This window comes from Octodon degus, unplaced genomic scaffold (genome assembly GCF_000260255.1).
Source record: "Octodon degus isolate 3935 unplaced genomic scaffold, OctDeg1.0 scaffold00007, whole genome shotgun sequence".
In the NCBI taxonomy this organism is placed as follows: Eukaryota; Metazoa; Chordata; class Mammalia; order Rodentia; family Octodontidae; genus Octodon; species Octodon degus.
The window spans coordinates 31,713,578-31,735,440 of NW_004524583.1; the positions used below are offsets into that span (position 1 = coordinate 31,713,578).

Below are 21,863 nucleotides of genomic sequence, written 5' to 3' on the forward strand. Positions count from 1 at the left end.
GGTTTGGGGCTAATCTCATAGATGCTAAATGGCACCATTCTTGTTTGTTTTGTTTGTATTTTGTCTTGCGCTAGGCCACTCTGTCCCCCAGTACTTAGGAGTCAGTCCTTGGGATTCTCTGCCATCAAACATATCCCCAGTTTTATTTATTTATTTATTTCTATTTAGGATTATAAGTATGTGCCACCATACATACTTTTGCCCTTTCTTTTTTTTTTTCAGTTTAATCTATTGATTTATTTTGGTGGGTCAAACATAATTCATTCACATGCTTCTGTCTCTGCCTAGATTTTAATGCAGGTGTTACAATTTAGTGAAATCATTCTTCAGTCTTACAATGATGGTTGACAGTTTGGTAGAACAAAGTCATATTATGATTACATTTCTTCTGCTTTCTCAGAATTGTTTAGGTTTTTTTTTTTTGTTTGTTTGTTTTGGTGTAGGGTCTCACTATGCAGCTGGGGCTCGCAGTGATCCTCCTGCTTTCTGCCTCCCTAGTGCTGGGATTACATGGTGTGTCACCATGCCTGGACTTCAGAATTGTTAATTACTTTACTCTTTTGTGTTTGTCCTCCCTCCCTCCCTCTTTTCCCCCTTTCTTGCTTCCTCCCTCCCTTTCTTTTTCTTTTTGATAGGGAGTATTGAGGCTCTAATGCAGAGGATCATACCAGGCCAGTGCTTTACCTCTAAACTGCATCACCAACCCTGTGTACCTTTTCTTACGTTTTTTTAAAATGGCAGAATTCCCCAACAGTTCTGTGCTACATCTCTCTTTTGTTCAACTATTGAAATTAAACTATTGATTTCTTTTTTCTGAAGCCTTCTGTCCAATCTCTCTGTTCTTTGTTTTTAATCTGCCTGGTTGTACTCCTTGTCTACCCTGGGATTGATTGCCTTCCTAGGATTTCTCCAAATTGCTCTCTTACATTGGAAATCCTGGATTTCTTGGATCTTAATCTTTTGCTGAAACAAAGTAGCTTCCTGTACATGAGGATAGTGATCATACATATACATGATTAATGACAAAATGTGATTGGTAAGTTTTCTATATCTGTATAATCTTACCTGGATGTGAGGTTCTATTTTGAAGCTCATTTTTTTTTTGCTTTTTTGAGGTAAACCTCACTTGGTAGTCAGGCTGGCCTTGCACTCAATATGTAGCCCAGGGTGGCCTCAACTGCAAGTCTGTCTCCCTCAGCCTCTCTCCAGTGTTGGGATTGCAGGTGTGCTACCATACGCAGCTCTCATATGTTATTTATTTTGTACAGGGTCTCACTATGCGGCTTGGACTCGTAGCGATCCTCCTGTTTTCAGCCTCCCAAGCACTGGAATTGCAGCCGTGCACTTCAAGACTCTTGCTACCATTTTTTACATTATCTCTGTAACTCTGCTATATCTCTATCAGCTTGGATTTGACTGCGTGAGAATTTTAATCCTGGTTGGATGAAATGTCATGATTTTTTTTTTTTTTTTTTTTTTTTTCCAGAACCGGGGATTGAACTCAGGTCCTTGCGCTTGCCAGGCAAGCACTTATTCCATTGAGCCATCTCCCCAGCCCCTGTCATGATTGTTTTTTGAGTTTTCTTCCCTCAACACTTTTCTGGGGATTGAACCTAAAGCCCCATGCAGGCTAAATCACCCACTCTAGCACTGAACTACATCCACAGCTCTTTTTATTTATTTTATTTTATTTTTCTTTTTGTGGTACCGGGGATTGAACTCAGGACTTATTCTACTGAGCTATCTCCCTGGGCCCCCTTTTTAAATTTTTGGGAAAGAATTTTGCTAAGTTGCCCTCACTGGTCTTAAACTTGTGATCTTCCTGCTTCTGCCTCTGGAGCAGCTGGGAATGTAGGTGTTTGCTGTGGCACTGGCTTCAGTCCCCTTTAAGTTAGTCCCTGACTTACGAATAAGCATCTTTCTCAGATATTTTTCATAAGACACATGTATTTGTCTCACAGAGTGATCCTACACACCTTACATCTTTGACATAAATTCAGTGTAAAGCATTAAAGAGCCCTACAAAGATACTGTAAATTATTTTTAACAGTTACTTTTTTTTTCAGAACCAGGGATTGAACTCAGGCCCTTGAACTTGCCAGGCAAGTGCTTATTGTACTGAGCTATCTCCCTGGCCCCTAACAGGTTTTTTTTGGTCTTTTTGAGACGAGGTCTCAGTATGCTTAAGATCATGCCTTGAGCGCATGCTAGGTGTATAGGCCTGTGCCACCATGCCCAGCGACTTTATTATTATTATTATTTTTTGGTGGAGCTGGGGATTGAACTCAGGCCCTTACGCTTGCTAGGGAAGCGCTTATTCTACTGAGCCATCTCCCCGGCCCCAACCGTTAACTTTAAGTGGTGGTCCAGTACAATAACTGGCATATAGTATAAGAACAAGTAGCATCTATAGTCTTTTTGCCTCCATCCAATCTCAGTTATTTTCATGTTTGTTTCTACAGTTACTGCTTTATGCTTCCTAGCCACTCTGCTGTACATCACCACAGTTTTTCCTTTTCCTTCCTTCCTAGGCTCTGATTAAGCATTTTACTAGTGTACATTATCACATGTACAGTAAGCATACTGCAGCACAACTGTAGTACTCTGTGGCAGATGTGACTACAATTTGTTTATGTCTATAGATGTTAGTAATGCAAGATCTGTTTGTATCAGTGAAAGTTTACAACTTGAGTGTTTCTAAGTTGGGAACTTACTGGATTTGTAATTTGAAATCTCTGGACTGACCTAGGTTCTGTTTCTTTGCTGTTTTCCATTTGTTAGTATTATTGGTCTGATTCTTGGAGTTTGTCCTCAACTTTATCCTCCACATTTGTAATTTCTAATTTGTAGCATTATGATTTAAACTTTTCTTTTTTCTTTTCTGTATTTAGGACAGGTTCTATAGAGTCTCACTAGGTAGATCGGACATAAGTGATCCTCCTGTTTTCAGCCTCCCAAACGCTGGGATTACAGGCACGTACCACCACGCTCAGTCTCAGTCTCAATTACTGTCTGAGCACACCCCGGGGCTGGGGCTGGCATGGCTTGATAGTGATTGAACCTGGCCTCTGCACTCTGCCTAAGAAGGTGCTTTAGTTCACTCACTGACCTATCTGACTGGCCTTACTTTGTCTTCTTGAGACAGCGTTTAACTATACAGTTCAGGCTGGCCTTAAGCTCACTTTATAGCATAGACTGATCTCAAACTCGAAGTGATCCTTCTGCCTCTGCCTCCCAGAGTGCTGGGATTACAGGCATGTGCTACCATACCTGGCCTTTTTTTATTTTTTATTTTATTTTTTATGTTTTTAAGCTGTTTTTGTTTCTTTGCTGGCCTTGAACACACAGCAGTCTTCTTGCCTCAGCCTCTTGCATGCTGGAATTACAGCTATGTGCCACATGCCTGGCTGCTTTGTAAGATGTCTTTGGCTTCTGGATTTTCTTTCATTTAGTTCAAACTTTAAAATAGGTTTTCATGCTCACTTCGGTAGCGCATATACTGAAAATTGGAGCGAAAACAGGTTTTCATTTTTATTAGTACTTTTTTTGAGGGACAAGGACTTGTTTTGTAGTTCAGGCTGTCTTTGAACTTATTATATATATAGCCCAGGCTGACCTCAAACTCAGGGCAGTCATCCTGCCTCAGCTTCCCAAGTTCTGGGATTACCAGTGTGTATTGCTTTGCCCTGTTTGTAACTACACGTTTATGATACATAATCATATTCATCTTGGAGAGTTGGTACATGTACGTGACACACTTTGAGCTGGGCGTGCTTGTGCGTGCCTTTAATCCCAGCACTTAAGAAGCTGAGGGCAAGAAGGTTGCTGCCAATTCTAGGCCAACCTGGGCCACATAGATCAGTAGCAGCCTGAATTACATAGGAAGAGACTATTTCAGCACCCCCAAAGCCCTAGAATATCCACAACACATCTGAATTCAGCTGTTTCCTATATACACTTCAGTTTTCCTCCCTTGTTACCTAGTCTGCCTCATGTAGATCTTGTGTCCATCACGTTTCTTCATACCCCTTGTTCTGTTCACTTCATACTTTAACATCTAAAGCCGTGAACTGTGAGGTTCACATTATTTCATAAAGTGATCAAACATGATTTTTTAAAATTTAGTCTTACCCTGGTGCTGGGGAGAATGAAAACAGGAGGATCAGTACAAGTCCAAGCTGCATACTGAGACCCTGTACCAAATAATACATAAATATTAAAAATAAAAACTTTATTCTTAAGCTCCATTCTCTACCATACTTTTTACTGTGGCCTAGATATAGTTCACTTTGTAGGATCAATTAATTAATTAATTTATTTATTTTTGGTACCAGGGATCAAACTCAGGACCTTGCCTTTGCCAGGCAAATACTTATTCAACTGAGCTATCTCCCCGGCCCCTGGATCAATTAGTTTAATTTCTTCTCCTCCGTATGTGTCTCTGTAGACTTTTTAATTTAATTTAATTTCAGTTTAATTTTATTTTATGTACTTAGTACAGGGTCTACAGGGTTTCAGTACAGAGAATGAACTTGTAATGATCCTCCTGTTTTCAGCCTCCCAAGCACTGGAATTGCAGCCGTGCACCACTACACCCAATCTCAGTTTCAGTGTGCCCTGGGGGCACGGCCAGCATGATCGGAATCAACCCTTGACCTTTGCCTGCTTAAGCAGGTGCTTTAGTCCACTAAGCTATCTGGTTGGGTCTCTGTGTGTTTTACTTTTCTAAATGAGTTAACATCCGTCTGCATTTTGTTGCTGTTTTCTTGTTCATTTGACCTTAGTGGATTCTTTTACATTATTATCATTTGATTGGTTTCTCTGAAGGGAGATGTCAAAAATGTATATGCTTAGCTTAAAATTTCTTGTAATAAATGTGGGAGTTGAGATAATTTTAAGAAACTTAGTTGCTTGAATGTTGTTACTCTTCTAAGTTCTCTTCCCCTAAGGATTGTGCTCTTGTTTTTTTTTTTTTTTTCTGGAGCGGAGGATTGAACTCAGGCCCTTGTGCTCTCCAGGCAAGCACTTATTCCACTGAGCTATCTCCCCAGCCCAAGATTTTGCTCTTACTTGAAGCAAAATTACATTGTTATTTTTTTCTTTTTAAGAAATGCGGTTTGGTTTTGAGTTGGAAGAGAGTACAAGGTGCTTCTGGGAAACTTCAAGGTAAGATCTTTTCCTTATTTAGATCACTTTTACCTGTTGTAAGTCAGTATTTTATATTTTACTTTTATTATCCTTTTCTTAGAATGAGGTTAAAAAGGCAATTAAGAAGCTGTTGGCTGAGATTTCTGGTCCATAGTTGGCAACATAGACTAGGAAGGAGTTAGAAGAGAAAATCTTTATAAGAGTTCGGCAGTTGGGGCCGGGAAGATGGCTCAGTAGAATAAACACTTGCCTGGCAAGCGCAAGGGTCTGATTTCAATCCCCGGTTCCACCAAAAAAAAAAAAAAATAAATAAATAAATAAATAAATTTGGTCTGTTTGTTACTGTTTGTTATCTTTTTGTTTGGAAGCAGTACTGTATAATGAAGATGAAACAATTAGGGCTAAGGATGTAGCTCAGTGTTAGGGTTAAAGTTTAGCATGTGCACTGTCCTGGAGTCAATATCTAGTACCACCACTACCAAAACAGTTGGAATAATTAAAATTTAGGCAAAAATGAGGGGGGAAAATTGATTAGGTGGCCTTTATTCTTAAAACTTTTTTGTACTTAACTGGCAGAAACAACTGTTGGAAAAAATAGTATTATAATACCTTAAGAGAAGCCAGGTGTGGTGGTACCTACCTAAAATCCCCACCATTCAAGAGGCTGGAGTAGGATTGCCTAAAGTTCAAGGCAGCCTGGAATATCTAATGAGATCTTGTCTCAACAAAAACCAAAGAATGAGGCTGTGGAGATAGCTCTGTGGTGTAAGCACCTGCCTGTCAAGTGCAAGGACCCAAGTTTGATCCCCAGTGTTGCATGCCATGCTAGCCCTTGAGCGTCAGGTGTGCTGTACTGGCCACTGAAACCAGGGTGGTGGCAAACGTTTATAATCCCAGTGCTGGAGAGGCTGAGACAGGATGATCACTATGAATCTGAACTGTATAGTGAGATGTGGTTTCGCATAATAATAAAATCCAAAGGAAAAAGTCAACCCCCCAAAACAAAACAATGCCCCCCAAAAAAAGAAACAGGAAAAAATATCTAGAAGGAATTAATTATAGTAAGTATCAAGTCACTTTGCAAATGCTCACTTGTCTCAAAAATAGGAGTCAGGGGACAGATGATACTGGAAATAATGGAACCAAGATTCTCCTAATTGGTAGGTGAGAGCTCTAATATCGAGCCATCCTTGGTTCTTTTTCCTTTTTGTGATAGGATTTGCCAAATTGCTTAGGGTGGTGCATCTGGAACGTGCATCCTTGTGTCTCAGCCTCCTGAGTAGCTGGGTTTACAGGTTTACAGCATTGTTTAGTAGCTTCAGATGTTAATTTTTAAAATGTTACTTATTTCAGGATCTTTGTACATTGCAATTGTCAGTTGGTTTTAAGAGTCTGTTGGTATTTTGTTATCTTACTTACCTTAGTTCCATTGCACTTTATATTTATTTATTTTTTTATTGTGGTACAAGGTACTGATCTCAGGACCTTGTGCTTGCCAGGCAGTTGCTTATTCTACTGAGCTATCTCCCCAGCCCGTATTTTTGTTTTTTAGTATAGGGTCTACAGAGTCTCACTATGTAGATTGAACTTGTAGTGATTCGCCTGGGTTCAGCCTCCCAAGTACTGGGATTACAGGCGTGCACCACCAAGCCGTCTCAATTGCCATCTCAGCGTTCCCTGGGTGGGGGGCCAGCATGGCATGCCAGGGATCCCAGGCAGTGTCTGCCTAAGCAGGCACTTTAATACCCTAAGCTATTTGGCCGGCCCCATTGCAGTTTTATTTTTTAAAACAGCATAGTTGTCATTAATCCAGTAGTATTTAAGTGTGGTGTTTTGCCTTTTCCAGTAGTATAATTTTCTGTGAAGCTGTCCTTTGTATTATCTCAAAACTGTTTAGTATTGTATCCAGAGACTTGTTTAGATTCAAATTTTTATGTTATTTCTTTAATACCTATTTTGTAAAAATACTGTAAAGGCAGAATTTTTCCCAGAAGGGGCACATGTCAGGCTGTCTTTTTTTTTTTTTTTTTAAGTACTTGAAGCTTTTGATTGGCAATTCCTTAGTTCATTTCTTAGTTGTAGAATATAATATTCTGTGTTGAACAGTTCTGTCCCTGTTTCATCGAAGACCTTTTTATTTATCAGTAGAGTACTTCTACAAGAAGAAACTTTCCCTGCTGTCTACAATTTAACTATTTTGTAACTGATACAGGAAAGATAGGATAAATGGCTGTATTTCTGGGGGAAATGGTCTGGTGTTGCCTGCATTTTTTTTTTTTTTTAAACCATTGACCAATGTTTTGTTTTGCTTTTTCCAATATTTTTTTTTTTAAAAATTATTTATTTACTTATTTTTTGTATTTACTACAGGGTCTCAGTACACAGATCAGACTTGTAGATCCTCCTGTTTTCAGCCTCCCATGCACTGGGATTACAGTCATGCACCACCATGCCCAGTCTCAGTTGCCGTCTCATTGCGCCCCAGGGGCTAGGGCTGGCATCAGCAAGGTCCCTGCACCTGCCTAAGCAGGCGCTTTAATCCACTGAGTGATCTGGCCCCCCCTTCCAATCATTTTATGGTGGAACCAGGGATTGAACTCAGGCTCTTGCACTTGCCAGGGAAGCGCTTATTCCACTAAGCCATCTCCCCGGCTCCAATCATTTTAAATTCAGAATTGAATAGTCTATAGTCTTATATTTAGTATGGATTCACAATAGCTCTCATCACTTTAAAGCTCAGGTTGATTTAGGTTGTCTCTGCAAGGTAGTGATTTTGATACAATCCTCACTGCTTTTTATTATGTGCTATGATAAGGTGGTTTCAAGATCATTAATGGTTTATTTTTGCTTCTGTCTAGGAATGAGCGATTGCATTTCTTTTAGGAGCCCTGGTTTCTTACAGTGGGAAATTATTTCCTTAATCACAATCTGAGTACTAGGTGTACTCATCGTGATTGCTTTAGTCTTTGGTATTTAGGCTTACTAATAATGCACACTAAGTTGAGAACTGAAAGATACTTAATCTTTCCTGTCATATCTTTTTTCATACTGTTTTTTCATCTTACATAATTGCATTGATACTTACTAATTATTTGCATTTGTTAATAGCTTTTGGATTCTGTGAGTATAAGGAGCCTGAATCTACCCTCCGTGCACTCAGATTATTACATGACCTTCAGATTGGAGAGAAGAAACTACTTGTGAAAGTTGATGCCAAAACAAAGGCACAACTAGATGAATGGAAAGCAAAAAAGAAAGCTTCTAATGGGGTATATTTTCTTGTCCGTTTGTTCTGTTTCACTGTAAATACTTTCCACTCTAAGTGAATCTAATACGAAGATTGACAAGATCGCCATCACCATAAGATGTGCTGTGGCTTAAATGTAGGATGGTATTTTAGATTATAGTTATTTTAAGTCTTTGTCTGTGTACGATGTGTGGATGACTATTGGTTGTTTGTTTGAGGTTGGGATGAAGGTGGTAAGGGTGGCTGGACAAGGTTAACTTGCCAGAGAAAAACTGGTACAGACTGTTCCAAACAGGTAATTCACTAAGACATCCTACATCCTTTTTTTTTTTTTTTCAAAGTTTTATTGACAAACAGATAGCAATGAGACAGTTTCAAATCATATCGGAAGGACAGTTTCAACAAATAATACACTGCATATATTCTTCTTAGTGGTTAATTGCTGTACAAGATGAGGAATTGTGATCCCATTTACAAACACCATTAGAACAAATCATTCTATTCATTAAGAGAATGCAACTATATATCTATCCCAACCTCTTTGAATACACAGATACAAAATGGACATTCATCGGTATACCCCATTTTTTCTAAGTTCCGTTATTGAATATTATAGGTGTGTAAACTCAGCAAAATATTCTAAAAGAGTCCAGTAGCCCATAATAGCATTGGGTCTTATATTTAACTGGCAATGTCAGAAATTATTGACCTGAGTCCCCCACAGCTCAACCCAACAGCATGGCTTTATTTCTTATATTTCGACTTCATACTTTTCTACTGGATGGTTAAGATTTTTTTTTTTTTTTAATGTATTTAGGACAGGATTTATAAGTTCTCACTACATAGATCGGACTCGTACTGAGAAAATAAACATTGGTTGTTATATTGTATATTGTTATCTTCAAAATAGTTGTTCAGATTACCATATTATTCAAGCTGTTTTAATTGAAGATAAGATAAAGGAAACTTTTTCTTTGTATTTTGGGGAAAGGTCTACAGGGTGTTCAGGGTCTCACTACTAGATCGGACTCATAGTGATTCTCCTGTTTACAGCCTCCCATGAGCTGGGATTACAGGCGCCCACCACCACACCCAGTCTCAATCACCATCTTGGTGGAACTGGGGCCAGCTTGGCAGTCCCTAGGATGGAACCCCTGGCCCTGAGCCTGCTTGCAGACCGCTTTAATCTGCTGAGCTATTTGGCTGGCCCAAGGAAATTTTTGTATGTTATGTTATTGCCAAAACAAAATACAATTTAAATGAGTACACAGTGCCTCACTTTCCTAGTTTCTCTGAGGTACTTTAAGCTGAACAGATCCCCAAATTTATTTGTTGTCTCCTCTCCAAGAAAAACAAACCAAAATAGTCTTTTTAAAAAAATGTATTTGATATAGGGGTCTTGCTACACAGCTCCGACTCATAGTGAACCTCCTGTTCTCAGCCTCCCAGTGCTGGAATTACAGGCCTGTGCCATCGTAACCCAACTCGGTCACTGGCTTAGTGAGGCTGGGGCTGGGTCCCAGGCCAGGGCTAGGGCTATGACTAGTGCCAGCACAGCACAGCACAGCATAGCATGTGGTGTTGGGGATTGAACCCTGGTCCCTGTGCTTGTCTAAGCAGTCACTTAGTCCGCTGAGCTATGTCACTGGCTCCAAAATAGCTTTTTAAACTCATGAAGCTTTCACTGTTTTTCAAATAGACATAGCTTCTTGTCCTCTCCTTCATACCCACATTGTGTGTTCATTCTTTGTAAAAAAAATCTCAATATAATTATAGTATAAAAAGTAATGCCCATTCTTATCACAACAAATAACCACTGTTGAAATTTTTTTTTTTTTTTTTGCGGAATCCGAGATTGAACTCAGGCCCTTGCACTTGCCAGGCAAGCACTTATTCTGCTGAGCTATCGCTCCGGTCCCCCACTGTTGAAATTTTGACTGCATGTTTTTTGAGACATGGCTTGTTGCTTCCTCCTCCCTTCATCTAGCACCCCCTATATGTATCTCCCACACAGATTTCCTTTTTTTAATTTTTATTTTTTTGCAGTACCAGGGATTGAACTCAGGACCATGTGCTTGCCAGGCAGGTGCTTATTCTACTGAGCTGTTTCCCCAGACCCATTCATTTATGTTTTGCCTAAGTCTCAGATCCTTGTTGCAATCCAGTTTCCCTGTTGAAATTCTGCCTATTCTAATTATAATTAATATGTCCCATTTTATATAGCTTTTATCTACCATACTTTTAGACAATGAGATTTTTTTTTTCCCTTGTAAAGCAGATTTTTGTGATGTTAGTCTGCTTCGTAGTATATATTGTTTGTATCTGTTAGAGCCACCTGTACCAGGGCTCATTCCCACCTCTACCTTTTTCATCTTATTTCAGATAGAAAGGGTAGAGAGTTGGTAATATCTTACCTATAGTCAAAATGGGATGAACATTTATAATGTTGTGGTTACCTTGCTTCTTACTTGTACAGTCTTTACCTATCTTTGTATAAAATATAGTAATAACAGTTTCTCTGGATTATACAGTTGAATTTTAGATCATCAGTGTTGCCTTTCATATTACTGATATCTTAAAACAGTTGCAATAACAATGTTCAAATTTTCCTTGTCCTAATAACTGAATTTGAATTTTAAAAGAAAGCATATGAAATACCAGCTATTTAGGAGACTGAGGTTGGGGGATATGTAGTTTGAGCACAGCCTCAGAAACAGAGACACCCTCTGTCCTCAGAAGAAAACAAGCATGGATTCAGTCTGAGTCTTCTTGTCTTAATTCCGTAGAACTCACTGTCATTGCATTTACCATGGTAAATAGCTTTAATTTTTAGTATTTGTTAATGGTATACTTTAAACTCTGAAAATGAAATAAATTGGTTTATTATATATTTTTATTTCAATCAGATGTTATTGGTACATTTTAGATTACATTTATCATGGAGAATTTGTTTCCCTACACAATAATAACCCCCCCCCCCCTTTCTCTTCCATCCCTCAATCCCTCTTATCCTCCCTACTTTTTTTTATTTTTATTTTTAATTTATTTATTTATTTTTAATTTTTTTGGCAGAACGGGGGATTGAACTCAGGTTCTTGCGCTTGCCAGAGAAGTGCTTATTCTGTTGAGCCATCTCCCTGCCCCCTTATCCTCCCTACTTACAAAAGCTTTGTTTCCCTTCTGTCTCTGCCTCTGCCTCTGCCTCTTTGTGTGTCTGTCTGTCTCTCATTTTTTTCCCTCTTTGGTCTTTCAGACAGGGTCATGACATGCAGTTAAGGCTGGCCTTGAGCTCACTTTGTAGCCTGGGCTGGTCTCGAGCTTGCGACAATCTTCCTTCCTTGGCCTCCTGAGTGCTGGGATTACGTATGTGTGCTATTGTGCCAGTTTATCTTTTTTAAATTTTTTTTTATTTTTTATGAGCAGAATATATTTATTGAGAGAAAGAAAGCTCCTGTCCTGAGAGAGGGACAGGAGGTGGGGCCCGAGCAGGTAGTTTCCTCCCCCATCTTTTTTTTTTTTTTAAAAAAAACACCTTTTCCTCCTCCCCTCCCTTCTCTAGTTTCCTTCCCCATTTATTATATATTTACTTAAACAGAAAGTGAACTATGATGTGTGGCTGTTTATAATCACCATTACCCAGAATAACACTGCATATGTTTGTATCTTTTTTCAGGGATGGAATTGAAGTGTCTTTGTTTATTTTTGTGGTACCAGGGTTTGAACTTGAGACTTTCCACTTGCTAGGCAGGTACTTACGCTGTTGGGCTATATCCCGGTTCTAAAGTTTCTTTAATAAAAATAAAACATAGAACAATTATTTTAGATAAAATAGAAGGTCTAGAGTTTAGACAGAAGGTCTAGAGTTTAGTTCATTATGTAGCCTAGGCTGGTGTCAAATTCACAGTGATCCTTCTGCCTCAGCCTTCTGAGTGCTAGGATTACAAGCATGTCCCACCATGCCTGTCATAAATGAAATCTAAACGTTTATTTTACTTTTTTGGCTATGTGCATACCTCTAGATGTATTTGGCATAGTGCCCAGGGTTATTTAATGTCACAGGCCAATGATTTTTTTTCCTAGAATGTCAAAATGATACAAGTTAAAAAACATTGAGTAATTCTGTGTATTCTATTTTCACATAACCTGAGTAAATGTAGTTATATAATGGTGTAGTAGACTGCATATTTGCCATCATTTTTCAAGTTAAAATGTGTGATTAGGTGCTTATTCCTTATTGTTGATTATTTGGAGAAATTTAGAAAGTAGTAACTAAGGTTGATGTTGAGATGATGAGACAGGGGCTGGGGAAATAGCTTAGTGGAATAAGTGCTTCCCTGGCAAGCACAAGGGCCTGAGTTCAATCCTCGGTTCCACAAAAAAAAAAAAGATGATACATCAAGAATTGTGTGCTGTTTTGTTCAGCCATTTTTTTTCTGGCTCGGGCAGAAGAGGAAATACAGTTATGTAATTGTTATTAAAAGAAGAACATGTGTTTGTCCGGAACAAGCGTGGGTTTTTTTTTGTTTGTTTTTCTTTTCTTTTTTGATCCATTATTTTCAGGAAGACTTACACACTTCTGGAATGCGCCTTGTCAGATAACTTGATGGAAAATTATTTTGATTTGTTGTTGAAACTTTTTCCCCTTCCTATTTCTGAATGGTCTTCAGTAAAAATACTTCATTGAGGTACCTATGCTGATCTGTTTGGTCCATGTTGTATTGTGTTTTTGCTATCCAGCAGTATATGGGTAAATAAATCTGCTTCATTATTAAGTGATGTTTGTTAAACACATATTTAAGAATGAACTTTGACACATACAGATATTTGAAGTACACAATACTCTTCTGAAAGAAAACAACCAAGTGGTTTTCTCTGTAGTAGGAGACATGTTCCAGAGAATATTTGACATGTTTGTCTAGAAATTAGTCTAGTCAACATTTTCTCAGAAGAACTCTGCTTATGCTTAGGTTTCCAAAGTGGGTGGGGGGGAGTGCTTTTGGTTTGTAGAAGTCAAAGCCTGAGTGTGTAAGACCTCATTAGCTACTTCACAGCTAGTAGAGTACCTTTAGTACTGAGGCTTTGATTCCTCTGAGGGGAACCAAATCAGGGGCCACATAACCATTCCAGGTGAACAGTTGATTTGTATAAATCTTATGTGACTGAGCTGACATCTTTTGGTCCCCAATAGTACTCATTATGCTTTATGGTTGCTGAAATGGAAGAAGAAACAAGGAATTGAGAAGTTTTACAATAAGGTAGCAGCATTATATAAGATAGTAATTCTTTTTCTCCAAGAGGTAAAAAGTTAAGACTTTGTCTTTTAAATAATAATGATCATTATTAATATATTCGGTACAGGCTGTCACTATGCAGCTCAGACTCATAGTGGTCCTCTTGTTTTTAGCTTCCCCAACGCTGGGATTACAGGCATGAACCCTGCGCATGTCTAAGCAGGCACTTGGTCTGCGGAGCTTTCTTAACAGCCCTGTTGCTTAAATTATTATCTGTAGAATATAACAAATACTTGTGAGAAACATGACATGTATTGTGTGTTGTATTTTTTTTATTTTTAATTGTTTTTGGTACTGGGTATCAAGCTCAGAACTTTGTGCTTGCTAGACAGGCACTTGAGCCACTGAGCTAGATTCCTGGCCTATGTGTCTTTTTAATGTTACATGAACAAGTCATGGGGAAGAAGAATTCTGCAATATTTTCAGTTGTTATTATAGTTGGTATACTTTCTTTTCTTTTTCTCTTTTTCTTTTTTTTTTTTTTTTTTTTTTTTTTTTTTTTTTGGTATACTTTCTCTAAGTGGTAATCCCTGTATTATAAAAGTTTTAGAAGCAGAATGATGAAAAGTCGACATTTCAGCTCTTAACCCCAGTGGAATACTTGTATTTTGGTGTATATTGCTATCTGGTATTCTTCTTGCTTTTGTTATTTTATGTGGTATCTGTGAATTAAACTGGCTGTTCAGTAGGACTAGAGAGATGCTTTTGTGAAAACACATTTTTATTCATTCTTATTTTAGAAGGACTTTAATTTTCTTGTTTGATTTTTTTGTTTTCCTCTTTAATTTAAGAATGCCAGGCCTGAAACTGTCACTAATGATGATGAAGAAGCTTTAGATGAAGAGACAAAAAGAAGAGATCAGATGATTAAAGGGGCCATTGAAGTTTTAATACGAGAATACTCAAGTGAGCTAAATGCCCCCTCACAGGAGTCTGACTCTCATCCCAGGAAGAAGAAAAAGGAAAAGAAGGAGGACGTATGTGTTCTGACATCACACAGTCATATCTCCAGTTATTTTTATGATAATACACTTGTACCTTGATTTTGCATTTTAACTCATAAGGGAAGAGCAATGACTAGGGCTTGGGCAGTACCTGAATGTGAAAGAAATGGTTGCTTCTCTTCCACTTATTTCTTTTGAATATACTAAAATGAATTATGGAAAGTATTCTTCTAAAATATTATAAAATGTTTATTGGTAAACATCTCAGTGTCTTTCAGCATCTTCATAGGCTATCGTCAGTTTTCTTTGAGCCTAAATGTATTTTTAACCTTGCTTGTTCATGTGTTTTATGGAAGCCTTTCGTGGTCATACTCTTATCACAGTGTAATTGGTAGGGTCAGTCAGTTGTAGAGTAAGTCAGCTGAGCGCTGTATAACTTGTTCTTTCCCCATTAATGGAAAAGAAAAATAGCTAGACATTTGTTTGTATCAGTTGAAAGGAGGAAATTTTAAAAACATCCTGTTCTTTGGCAGGGCTTACAGGCAAATTCTGTTGCAGTCTTTATTCTGTCTTAGATTAAAGAGAAAGCCTTGCTGCAGTGAGATCTTTCTTGTTCCATTGTCTGGGAGTATTGGAGGGAGAACCAGGGGTGGGTTATAAGAGGACTTTTAAAGAGAATAAAATAGCTTTAAATGGCAAGTAGTTTGCACTCAAGAAACTATTACAAGTATTATGATATTTGCAGTAAAAATTAAAGAGCGTTGAAGTACAGAGTAGCGTGAGCTCTGTTTTTTAAAAATCTTGCTGGATTTTCCCGCAGATTTTCCGCAGATTTCCAGTTGCCCCACTGATCCCTTATCCGCTCATCGCTAAGGTTCGTTTAAACGTAAGCTTTGACATTATCTTTTTTATTACTAAACTGCCATAATTGTGATTTTTTTTTTTTTTTTTTTTTTTTTTTTTTGCCCTGGGAACTGAACTTGGCAGCTTGTGCTTGCCAGGCAGGCTCTGTGCCGCTGAGCTATTTCCCCAGCTGCAATTGTGATTTTTTTATAGTCTTGATTTTTCATGTTTTAACTTCAGGATGTTACATTTGCTACTGTAGATTTTTTCTTTAATCATACATTTGTAAGACTTGCACAAAATATTTTACTACTTTCTATATTGATATATGTAGATTCATCTTTATTCATTACCTCATGTTTCCTTGGCTTTTAGGAGGATATAAATGCTATAGAAAAGGAAGAGGACAAAAGAGACCTGATATCTCGAGAGATCAGCAAATTCAGAGACACGCACAAGGTAGTATTCTTGTTTTTCACTTGATACCAATCTAGACTTTTTACAGAATCCAGAGCAAACAGACAAGAAAATCAACCTTACATTAGAATATAATTTTAAGTGCTTTTTGTAGGCTTAATTGATACTTAGGTAAAAACAAAAAATTAGTACCATATTAAAGTGGTCCTTGACATACTGCACTTAGTTTTTTCAGTTACTAACTACTCTGCAGTCATCTCACTTTAATATGAATAAAATTAATTTTTTAGTGTTCAACATAAAAATCAAGGTCAGATTTAAAACAGATGCAAGGGGGCAGCAGGATAACATACATACAGTGCAGTCTACTTTTGGGGACAGTTATTTAACTTAATCTTAGGGAAAACTTTTCTTTGGAGCTGAAATTAAAATTTAAGATTTATATTTGTATAGATTTAAGTTGAGTGGGGGAGATTTTTAAAAAGTAGGTCAGTGGTTACCAGACTTACCAAATTTTAGATGCATGGAAGAACTGTAAATTCCCATAAAGCTAATCTATTCATTGACCCCCACCATTATGATAGAGATCATATGGTGACTAATGCAAGATGAAACTGTCAGCTTGGAAAGTAACAAGGAGTAGGATGTAAGTATGAGCTTCTGTTTTTTATTATATTTATGGATGCCCCCTCAGAAAAATATGCAAAGGGGTAACTGGCTTGGAAATGGGTATTGTTGTTTAGTAAATCCCACTCACGAGTTTTGCCTATTTAAAGCTTCTCTCAATGACAGTGCATCTGTGAATGTTGCTGGTGTTGAAGGTGTTGCTTATGGATGGTGAAATGTAAACACTGCATGAAACGTATTTTGATTTAGAGGTAATAAGATGTTGCTGCTTCTTAGTCATAGGCTGAGAGATCTTAATTCAGTGAAGTGTTAAGTGGTAGTCAGTCTTATTTTTTTCCCATTGGTTTTAAAACTCAAGTTCATAATGCCAAAGAATCAGTGGTGCTGCACACTTGTGGCTTTAATACACAGTGCTTTGTGAGGAATTAGGCATGTCTAAAAGCACAAATGTAATTCTCCCCAAATTTTGAGTGTGAAAATGGTGTTCTGTGGAAATTCAGAGTGGAGAAATATTCTCATTTAGGTTCAGTACTCAAATTTAGGGCTGAGTAAGCTTAAAAATGGTATATAGTTGTGTGTGTGGTTTACGGTCTTTTTGCTTCATCTGTTAAACCTTGTAATTTTATTTGTCATTTATGAAGAAACCATGTGGTAAAAAAATTCAAAAGACACTTTCTTCAGATTTTAAGAATCTCTCACACTATCAGTGGCTTAGTAGTATTTCATTGGGGGAATGTTTTGAATTTCCAAAATGTGTTTTAAATGTAAGAAACTAAAACAACAACAGAAAGTTCTCAATGGGTGGTGTGGGTAGGGGTGGAGGATATTTGAAACTTCAGTAACAAGAATTGAGCTCAGTGAACCTTTGCATGTTTTGGTATGAGTTTATTAAATAACCACAGACTGTCAGGGTATCAGCGTGGCAGGGGGCGTCCATTTACAGCACGGATGAGTCTGAAGAGAGAATAAGGTAAGATTTATGATTTTTTTATCTGTCCTTTCCTCTTCATTACTCTTACATTTTATACACACCTCATTTCTTCTTTTTCCAGTCTTTTAAAATGTGCCATATGTATGCTGTGTGTCTATCTCTGTCTCTCTCTCTCTACCTTTGTACACTCATTGATAGTATATATTTATAAATTCAGAAAAATGTTCAATATAGACTAGATTCACTCACTTTATTTAGAACCACTTTTGAAATGAATTCTGAAACATTTACTTTATGTAACAATAAGTAGTACAGTGAATAAGCTTAAGAGTAAAAAATTGAGGAATTTTACAAAATTAATATTGGGAACAACTAAAATTATCTGTAAGTATTATCTCAGAAATATATTTCTTTATGTGTATGACATTGAGGTAAGTTTTATGTAATTTAGCCTCATTTATAGGACAGATTTTTATCTTCCATTAGAACTGTTTCAGAAATGAGATTTTTACCCTTTTTGTAGCTTTTAGTTTCTGTCTATTCTACCATTTCTTTTCTCTTTATAATTTCAATATATTCGGTATTGGCATGGCCTGCATTCTACTTTAGGATTTAGACTGGCACTGCAGCTGAATATATTGATGTCTCATGCACTAGCTTTCGTTTCATAATTCTATATCAGTTCTTTGATCCATGAACAAGGGAAAAAGAGTACCTAACAGGTAAGACTGTTTTTTAAAGTTGTTTTAAATGCTTTACATTACTGAGAAAAGAAAAATGAACCTTTTATTATTGGAGTTTAAATTTCCTTTCAGCAAAACTAAATATGGAACCCAAGGGGTAACTGTGTTTTGTTTTTGTTTTATGTGTTTGGCAATTTTTTCCCCTTCTGAGTTTGCATAGAAACATTGTGGTACACTGGTAATCTTGTAGGGTACAAACTTGGTTTGACTTTGTTATTTGGTTATTTGTGAACCATGTACTTGCTCTTCCTCCCAGAAACATAGCTTATAGGCAAGGTTAATCCAGTGTTGGCGATCCATGTCCTAGCACAGCATCTGTAAGTTAATACACAATCATTCCTTCCAAGGATGGATTTATCATTGTAAATATATATTTTTATTGTCTTGCAGACATAATGGGCATTACTATGTCATTTTAAAATATTTTATGTGAAAATAATTGAATTATGTACATTTTGCTTGAAATGAAAAATTTCCAAAGCTTTTGTATTTGGTGGGCTGTCCATCTTGTGGTGGGAATAAATATTTTTGTAGATTAAAAAGACAGAACTTGTATCTTTTGAGGGGTGGGTGTACCAGAGTGCCGAAGATCAGTTGCATTACAATAATGTGTCTCCCCCACCTCCCCCTTAAAGCTCTCAACATCTGACTTATAATGGGAAGTCTGGGGTCTTAGTGAAGTAATTGTATTTCTAGAAATTATTTTGAACTTCCACATTCCTCATTGCCATTTAAATTATTATGTAGTCATTACGTGACCAGCCACACTTGACACATTTGTTCAGCACCCAAGATTGGAGATTCCTGGTCTATGTGGAATATAAGGTTTTGGACAAAAATCTAGTCTTATAATTACTCAAGTTGAATTTTTCAAGTCAAACCACAAGTATTATTAAAATACTAGTGGTTCAGTGTTTTGGTTTTCAATATTGGACATTGCGTCGAGAAGCAGCTGAAACCTGGAGCTACAGAATTAACTCTAAAAGTACTTTTATTGGTTTCTAGAAACTGGAAGAAGAGAAAGGCAAAAAGGAAAAAGAAAGACAGGAAATTGAGAAAGAACGGAGAGAAAGAAAGAGGGAGCGTGAAAGGGAACGAGAAAGGCGAGAACGGGAACGAGAAAGGGAAAGAGAACGTGAACGAGAAAAGGAGAAGGAACGGGAGCGGGAACGAGAACGGGATAGGGACCGTGACCGAACAAAGGAGAGAGATCGGGACCGAGATCGAGAGAGAGATCGGGACCGGGATCGAGAACGGAGTTCAGATCGAAATAAGGATCGGAGTCGATCAAGGTAATGCTTCATAGAGTTTACTGTTTCTGAAAGAACCAGCAGGGTTACCTTCTCTGGAACTGTCTGCATCAATCTGATGAGAGACTCTCCTGAACTATGTTACTGAATCTGGCTTTTTAACATACATGCATCACAATGGTAAAAGTAGCAACTTGCAAACATCTGTCTACTACTCAAGTGATCTGGGAAGACAAAATTCTCTGTTACATCCTTAGGATAGTGAGTAGTTTTTCTATTTATTCTTTCATTGAGGTGCTGTATGTTGAGCCATCAGCTGTAGCACCATTCCTTTTGGCCCCTGGAGTGGGTGTGGGAGTGTGTGGCCCACTACTGCTTACATTCCTAGCTCCTGATAATTTCACCTTTGGAGGGCTTTGTTTCATTTCCATTTTTAGGTTTTTGGTAATTAGAAGTCATCTGAAGAGTCTTCTCACTCCTAAGAGTTAGAGCAAGATTGAACCAAGGAAAGGTAAACAGAAGAGAGTGAAAAGCTTGTCTTTTCAAACCATTTTTCAAGTCTACATGACTTCCTTCAGTTTTCTGCTTGTTTATAGCAGGAGTCTGATCTTGATCACTAAACCATACTATTCAAACTGGAAGTGCAATGCTGTCTCAGTTATTCCTCTGTTGGTTCCTTCCCTGTAGCTGTTACTGAGAATTTGACTTGTATGAGGTCAAGAACTCTTACTTTTGTGACAGGTGTCCATCAGCTTTATTAGATCACTGACATACTATGTTTTGTATTTTTATTGTTGTGAATTAAATAGTTGATAACTTGATTGTTTTTTGTTTTTTTTTTTGCGGAACTGGGGATTGAACTCAGGTCCTTGTGCTTGCCAGTGAAGCGCTTATTCCACTGAGCCATCTCCCCAGCCCCATAGTTGATAACTTGAAATGATGATACATATACTTCTATGATTTATACATGCCATGCAGTATGGTAGAATTCTTTATTCCACATTGGCCATGGCTTTATTACTTGGTCATTAGAAGTACATTATCATTTAACAAGTTCATTAGTCCTTTGTATTTTTCTTAGGAATCAACCTTTTTTCACCATTAAACAATTAACTAATATTTTAATATGTGATGGGTCATTATTAACTTCTCAGTCTTTTATGTAACTTTGCATTCAGGTTTTTGTAGGTTTTTGGTTGTTTTTTTCTTGTGTGCCAGTAAGTACTAATGTACTTTAGATTGCAGTTTGGGGTTGGAAATGTCTTAAAATAATGTTTTATTACTACATGTTTGTGCAACATAATGATTACTTCATTGTGGGGAATTAGTACATATACATGACCCACTTTTATTCTTTTTACTTAGCCTTTCCTCCCTCTTTTCTCCTACTCTCTTACCTCTTTTCCTCTCTTTGCTTCCCTCTTGCCCTTCCTATTGTCCTACTGTAGTATCCCCTTGGTCCCCACCTTGTGTTTTTAGTTCCCCTTCCCATTGGAATTATAGTCTTTTATCTTTCTTTGTTTTATTCTTTTTGGTGCAGGGAATTGAACTCATGACTTTGTGCTTGCCAGGCAAGCACACTGCTGCTGGTCTATATCCTCATTGGTTACTTTGTAACCCAGGCTGGCCTTTAATTTGCAGCAGTCCTCCTGTCTCAACCTCCAGTGCCAGAACTAGAATGCGACCACACCTGGCTTATCTTTCTTTATGTGCTTATGGGCTGAGGATGTACCCAGGGCCTGCCAGTGTTGATTTGCCCAACACTGGACTATGAAGGTGGACTTTTGGGCCTTGGTCTGTGTTGTTCTGATGGGCAGAGTTTACAGTTCTGCAGAAATCAAATGCTAAATTTTGGCTTACAAGTTTCTCTTTCATAGTGCATTTTTTTTTCTGTTGGTTGTTAAAGGAGAACAAAGTGACAAAGTTTGTAAAAAATCTTTTATTTATGTAGAGAAAAAAGCAGAGACCGTGAAAGAGAACGGGAGCGAGAAAGAGAGAGAGAACGAGAAAGGGAACGTGAGAGAGAACGTGAACGGGAGAGAGAGCGCGAGAGGGAACGGGAGCGGGAAAGAGAGAAAGACAAGAAACAAGATCGAGAGGAGGATGAGGAAGATGCATATGAACGAAGAAAACTGGAACGAAAACTCCGGGAGAAAGAAGCTGCTTACCAGGAGGTAAGTTGAGATACTGACTCAAAATCATTTCTGCAAATTTAATACTATTTTTAATTTGGTATAGCTTTTTTGTCTTTTGTTGTTAAAACTTTATATAATTAGTAAGTCAGTCAAAGTTGTAGAACTTCAAAAGTTTAAAATTTTCTTTTTTAGAGACTTAAAAATTGGGAAATCAGAGAACGAAAAAAAACTCGGGAATATGAGAAAGAGGCTGAAAGAGAAGAAGAAAGAAGAAGAGAAATGGTAAG

The 21,863-nt window shown here is 37.6% G+C and overlaps 1 protein-coding gene across 1 annotated transcript in view; it reads left to right on the top strand.

Moving 5' to 3' along the window:
• The window catches only part of Rbm25 (RNA binding motif protein 25), a 72,439-nt gene that overhangs the window by 23,281 nt on the left and 27,295 nt on the right, over positions 1 to 21,863 (top strand). Inside the window, exons 5-12 of the mRNA XM_012517194.2 lie at positions 5,109 to 5,166; positions 8,257 to 8,417; positions 14,478 to 14,663; positions 15,451 to 15,504; positions 15,849 to 15,932; positions 19,197 to 19,483; positions 21,393 to 21,615; positions 21,769 to 21,858. Of these exons, the coding sequence (XP_012372648.2) occupies positions 5,109 to 5,166; positions 8,257 to 8,417; positions 14,478 to 14,663; positions 15,451 to 15,504; positions 15,849 to 15,932; positions 19,197 to 19,483; positions 21,393 to 21,615; positions 21,769 to 21,858 (1,143 nt within the window). The remainder of the gene's footprint in view (positions 1 to 5,108; positions 5,167 to 8,256; positions 8,418 to 14,477; positions 14,664 to 15,450; positions 15,505 to 15,848; positions 15,933 to 19,196; positions 19,484 to 21,392; positions 21,616 to 21,768; positions 21,859 to 21,863) is intronic.